Source organism: Nestor notabilis, unplaced genomic scaffold (genome assembly GCF_000696875.1).
Source record: "Nestor notabilis isolate BGI_N333 unplaced genomic scaffold, ASM69687v1 scaffold30900, whole genome shotgun sequence".
Classification (NCBI taxonomy): domain Eukaryota; kingdom Metazoa; phylum Chordata; class Aves; order Psittaciformes; family Psittacidae; genus Nestor; species Nestor notabilis.
Window position 1 is genome coordinate 24,941 of NW_009913043.1, and position 6,687 is coordinate 31,627.

General features: G+C 36.5%; 1 protein-coding gene across 1 annotated transcript; it reads right to left on the reverse strand.

Moving 5' to 3' along the window:
- Window positions 1-402: 402 nt before the first annotated feature.
- Window positions 403-1,202, reverse strand: LOC104411964 (neuroligin-1-like; the record flags this gene model as incomplete). The annotated part of the gene is made up of 1 exon (XM_010022534.1): window positions 403-1,202. A coding segment is annotated over exon 1 (493 nt), but the record flags the coding sequence as incomplete, so codon positions are not given.
- Between the last annotated feature and the right edge of the window lie 5,485 nt (window positions 1,203-6,687).

The window sequence follows — 6,687 nt, forward strand, 5'->3', positions numbered from 1 at the left end:
ATCACAGACAGCAGGAGCATGCAACACCACTATCTAACTTAAATATGACCTGCTTTATTAGGTGCGGAAGACTCTCAACTGGTTGTGCCTGCACATGCAATGGATAAGATGTTGATGCATCTTCCCAGAAGTCAGTGGGTGGCAATGAGAATTAGGCACCAACTTTGACCTAAAAATACACGTGCTGTGGGAGAAAAAAATGAGTGTAGACAGAAAGAAAACAAAAACAAAAACAAAAACCAAGGACAGATGCACACACAGAAAAGCAGCATGCATACATGTAATATGTCGGCATGCAAACAAAGCAAGCCATGCATGCTACCAGTACATGTGAATTAATATTGTTAGAACGTAGAACAGGAAAATAAAAAGATCTCCCTGTTTTGCCTGCTGTTAACTCACCATCCTCAGTTGGGACATAGATATTTAAATAGAGGCAGTCTTCATTCTGATCTTGTACATAGGTGGAAACTACATCCAAATTATTAGTAAACCACACGGGAAGCATGACTTCAGGCAACCTGCCTTCTATAATGTTCTGGGGGCACACTGGAGCAAACTGAGTGGTATTTCTGATATCTGCCCAGGGAGATGGAGGCTCAGGAGGTTGAAAGCGGCGCTCCCCTGTTGGAGGGGCAGCATACGGAACCCCAAGAAACTGAATAACGGGCCCCAGAATTTCATTATTAAGTTCCTTCTTAATCCCTCTTATCTTGCCAAAGTTGGTGGTCACCACTGGGTTGGTATCATCCAATTTTTGGGAGGACACAGCTGCAGCGTGAAGCAAAAATCCAAGTATACAAGAAGCAAAAGTGGCATTCAATCCCATGTGTAACAGGCGGACTATCATCACTCTCCATACACAGTTCAGCCACATGGATCTTGGAAAGGCCATGGTCCCTCATTAGTTGTGTGACTACAGTGAAGCAATCTGATTTGTATCCACTGGTGTAAAAACAGGGCAACCGAAGGAAACAGATCAAGTTTCCTAAATAGGCGCCTGTCAGAAAAATCTCAAAAGGCTTTTCATGCGGTAAGTATCTTCCATTGATTTCACACTTATTGAAGCTGCATCTTCACTCAGCACTATTTATCAGACTACATCCTATTGACAATTCTGTTTTCCATAGCAGCAATATGAAGAGAGCAGCCATTTACTGCAGAATCCCCTCTTATAAATCAAATCCAGTTAGCCGCAGGTCTATATCCTGGAGAAAATGAAAATAAATCATTAGTATGAAAGAGCTAATATGAGCAGAGTGATAACTAGATGTTTCACAAGTTATTTACATACATTAATAGCTGCTAGAGTCATGTAAGTAAAATTGCAGTAGTTTATGGGTCCATGAAATGGCGGGTGAAACACTCACTACTGGTTTACCTATAATGTCACCTGTTGAATTTATAGAGATTTTTTCAGAAGAAAGAGAACTCACAGAAAATACATTTTTAAAATTCAACTTTTTAAGAATAAGTAATTTGCCACCAGGCTACATTTCATAAGTGTTTATGTTAATGTTTTATTTAACTTAATCAGCTCATAATCAATTTTCACCTTGTTTGCACAAGTTGATTTATCAAAAGTAATTATTTTTCAAATCAGAAGATAATGAAATTAAGATAGACAGGCATACTAAAGACTCAAATGCATTTTATTTCATTAAAAGCAGATTATAATTCATATTTTTTGTTGTTCATTTTAAAATACAACTTCTCATTAAAACATTGAGGCAATTGGAATATATTTGTATGGATAACATTAATTACTGTGCTTTTTCATGATAACCTGAATTACCAGATTTTATATGCTTTTCTTATTTCACAACTCTTTGATAGCTGATGAAAAACACCTACAAGAGTGTTCACGTCAATGAAGGCTCAAAATCTGTTCCCACTGAAGGGAAGGGCAAACTCTGAATTTGCACGTAACTGGACCTCAGTGTTTTTTTTCAAAACTGATTTGGAAAAGCATATGAACAGACAGTTTAGGGATGGAGCTGAATATCAGAATTTTTACTTCAGACCAATCCTGCATTCCTTATAAACTACTGACTTAAGTGAAAAATGAAAACACATGATGAATGCACCAAATCCCTACCATCCTCAATTTATAACAGAAACAATAAACGTTCCCATAGGACAGTAGAAATCTTATCTTTCATATACCCGCATGCTGACTGAACAATATCCTAGAAAAACAATCAGTTAGGATCAGAGACTGTATAATCTCAAATTCCAGATCTTATTTGCAACTACTTCAGCTCAGAGGTTGTCACACAAAGCTGTGTTCCAGCACTTCTGAAAATTGCTCAGTGCATATCATTATAACTTCCATATTTATGTTAAACACATTTCCACCACGACTTACAATATCCCATTATTTAAGATGCAGTGTTATACACAACATACCAGTGTAATCTTACACTCCCTATTAAGCAGTGTGTAATGCACAAAAATGTGTTTTGCTTTGTATAGGAAACATTTTAAACCACCTGCTTTTGAAACAGCATTGGCAGCTTTGATGAGAATTGTTTTTTTATCATGTCTATACACATTGTAGAGAGAATTCAAAAGAACGGCTTGTGTAATAGTCAGACTACCCTGCAGTTTGGGTTATTAAAAAGGAGATTGTAAAAGCTATATAGGACAGCAGGAGATTTGGTTCATGTCTAGTGTTCCTTTAGCTCTGAACAATCTATCTCAGGAGGCAATAAGGAGATAGATGAAGCTTTTCCATAATTTTCTCTCTCTCCTTCTTTCTCTGCTAATTCTAACATCTTCACTGTGAAACTGCATTAACAAACAAGCTTGTATTCTTCATTCTCCCGTTTCAAATTCTCAGCATTTGCTGGAAACACACCAATTTAGCTGCAGAAAATAATTCCCCAAACTTGCTGTACGTGTTAGCATTCAGTTTAATAAACTTACGCAGAATGGCGCGCAGACAACTGCCTCTTGGAAGATTGTTACGTTGTTGCATTTCAAATTTTGAAGGTAGTGGGATATTACTTGAGAAATACATAGTACATAGACAAGTGCCCGAACAGAAAGCACCAAGTACGACTTTGCTCTTCTGAGTTGAAGTGCAGTAGGTTATGGAAAAATGGAAGCTTACTAGTGGTATTCAAAAACCTCCACAGATTTAAACCTTTTCCACTAGGTCTTAAAATCCATGTTTGTTTTTTCCTGTCAGAAGTGGAAAAATGCACTCTCTCTTCTTTCTTAAATTCAAACTTATAAATAGCAGGAACTTAATCTCAGTAGCCCTCCTGCTAATTCACATGGTCTAGGGAGGTCTGAGGACAAACTAAATTCAACATAGCTCTGCCAAACAATAGCACCCTTCTTCATTTCAAGCTGCTGAGTTAGTTCAACATGGAAAATTACCAAATTGCTACTAATAATTCATTTAGCACTTTCACTCTAAGAGTCTAACACCTGTTTTCAGATCTAAGATAACTTTTTCATACACTTGATACCTAAATGGTAAATTCAATGCAAATCCTAGGCCTGGGCTATAGTTTTAAGCTTGTCCATCAGCTGTTTTGCCATTGCTGCTGAACAGTTCTGATATGATCTAAAGTTCTAGTTTGCCTCCCATAAACAAGGTTTTACTGTAAGACAGAGACAGGAGGCTCAAAAGGTAAGAATATAATATAATACTGTGTTTGGCTATTTTTGATTAATTAACTATTGGGTAGTAGCTGTGAACAAATTTATAGGCTATAGAGGACAGTAAATTGGAAAGCTCATGCAGAATTGGAATCAACAGATTTTCACCATATTTGTAACTTACATTTTGGATTTATTTTTTTTTCCCCCACAAGCCTTTCTTTTTAAATGGCTAAGTAACAGTTTATTTTTGAGACTGAGAGGTCAAACATTCAAGCCTGTCACTGGCTGCCCTGAAGCTATAACATTAAAAACACAAATTCACAGAAAGAAAGAGGCTGAGATTACTCAAATCTTTTAAGACTTTTATGCCAAAATTTTATTTTGAGCACTAGATGGAAATGCAAGAAGGAAACCAGCCTGGGGGATGTCTTAATTGTTGAGAATCAGTTTTGGACAAAATTTTTCTTAGTCCTCCACCAAGTTACCTACATAGGACTATCCCTTGGTATCTGAACTTGATTTAACAGGAATGAGTGGAAAGAAAAGCAGTAAATAGGAACAGGAAAGATCAGGGAGATGAGCAGGGCAATAGAGACTACGGATGATCAATTTGGGGTAAGGTTCAGTATGAAAATATTGTGGATCTGCGGAGGAGGAGAAAAATTTTCAAATGTTATTATTGTCTAGATGTGAAGATCACAACTGGTCCCTGTGGTAACACAGATGAATTCTACTGTAAAAGGTATTTGATAAAGTCTTTCATCGTCTTTGGAACAGTCTATGCTATATAGAGGGGTTTTTTTCTATCATCTATTATTTTATTCTCTTCCTTTCTAAATGTAAATTACTTTATAGCTCAGATTCTGAAATACTTTACAGAAGCATTTAGTATGCTGAGAAGCGAGCAATCCAAGATAACTTCAGCACATCTTTGCATTTCATTTGACACAGGGCATCCCACAACAGTTCACATCTGCTGCAAACTGCAACAGCTAAACTCCTCTTTGTTACTCATGCAAAGAGTGTCAGATCTTAAGGGATGTCTTGAACTGCACAACCTGTCAATAGTTCCAAAGGACTAATAAAACCTTTGGTGGCACCCAAGGCTTCCAGCCATATGCCAGCTTCAGCACATGTAAAGGCATTGTTATGATATCTTTATACCACTGGCTGTTTTCTTTTTAGCTGAAGATGTACCCAGTAATTTGATATTCATGCTTAAGAACTCCTTTCCACCTCAATTTTGCTAGTAAATCCCAACTGCATGAATATTCGTAGAAAGCAACTGTAAGAGTTTTGAACAGCACACAATGCTGCTTCATTTCAGAACACAAATGCTATTTTGCAGAACCAACTACATTTGCATCCATTTTTACTTACAACAGTCTCTACTTAGAACTAAGAGCCCAAAGTTGTTTCATGTCTCTAAAGAGAAATCCATGTTCTAAAATATGCTACGATGACAAACAGGAACATGGCCAGTGGAATAGAAGCCATTAAAGGAAAGACTCTGACCCAGGGTGAACACTACGCCGGTGTGACACACCAATTGTAAACATGATCAGACAAATCCTTGAGATGTATCACAGAATTTCCCATCTCTTCATTCATGTTTCAAGTTAGCAAAGGGAAGCATTGTGTCAAATACAGCATATTTTTTCTCTACGTAGTAGTAAAGATTTTTAAACAGGCCCTAGTATTTCCATAAATACTTGGTGAAAGGAAGGGATTTATATGTATTTAGTTCAAGAAATGATCTACATACATTAAAAAAAAAAAAAACAAACAAAACAGGTGTATGAAATTATAATAGAGGAGACTGCAGTCCTGAATACATACACCTAAGAGTATGGCTCTGGGGGGGTTTGGTTAGCTCCCTCATGCCAGCACCCCCTCAAACTGAAAACAACTACAGGTCTAGAAGCTCCAGAAAGCAGCTCGAAAACAAATCTAACCCTATTGGGATGCACAACATTTGCTGAAATAGCCAATAAAGGTATGAATATGACATTATTCTGATGGGTCAGTCCTGGCCCACATTGGTATAAGATTACAGATTACAAGTGTTATGCTACACAGGGCCACACACAACCCAGTGGATAAAGATTTCCAGATACTACAAACTGTGTAGATAAATCACTCTGAGATCAGAGAGACTGAATCCTCAGTGCCATTCTTTTGCCTCTATTGTTTTGTACATAAAACCTTACAATCAAATTAATACAAAATACAGTATTTTGCTACAGCATTCAACACAGTGTAACACAGATTAGTGAAAAGTTGAACTAAACTGAGTAGATGCTGTAAGACATTTAAAATGTCGTGCATTTTTCAGCTTCACTGTATTTTTGTTCTTCTCCATTAGTGGGAATATTCACTAATGATAACTCATTATTAATTAGTATTTTCATGATCAAAAGATCCCTTTAAATAATTTCTGCAACTTAGTTTGCCAAAATAGGAAGATTTATGATCATAAATTTCTATTAAGCTTTTTTTTAAATAGACAAATTAAACCTATGAGAAGAGGGTCACATAAGTCTTATTATCTCCCATTTACTCACATCAATAAATCATTTTCTTAAAATAATTCCATTTCCTAGCTGAAGTAATTGTTTATGTTATCAGAAGTTGGTTGCCATTTTTTAATGTGGACTATAGCTGTCTGACATTTTGCACAATAAGTAGGTAACGAAATGGTGATTTTACCCATAACAGAAAGAATGGGTAACTCTGTCACTTACGTGTAAAGTTTTAGACAGCTAAGTAATACAGATTTAAATTAAAAATGACAGATGCACTGGCTTGGAATATAATGGGCACTGAAGTGAACCTTTATTCCTTTTAGCAGCTTACAGTTAACTCTTAAATGGACCACATATTATACTCACTTTTGAGTACTCTATTCAGCTAAATGATCAAATGGCTATTCTGTTGATGGCTGTAGTGTGCTTCAGGACATGAAGATTTTTTGACCTACTGTAGAAATTCAACTGAACTCATGTTAATCAGAGGTCATACCAGATGAAAAAATATCCCAGATGTTTCTCATTTGAGATCTTCAGTATAGAA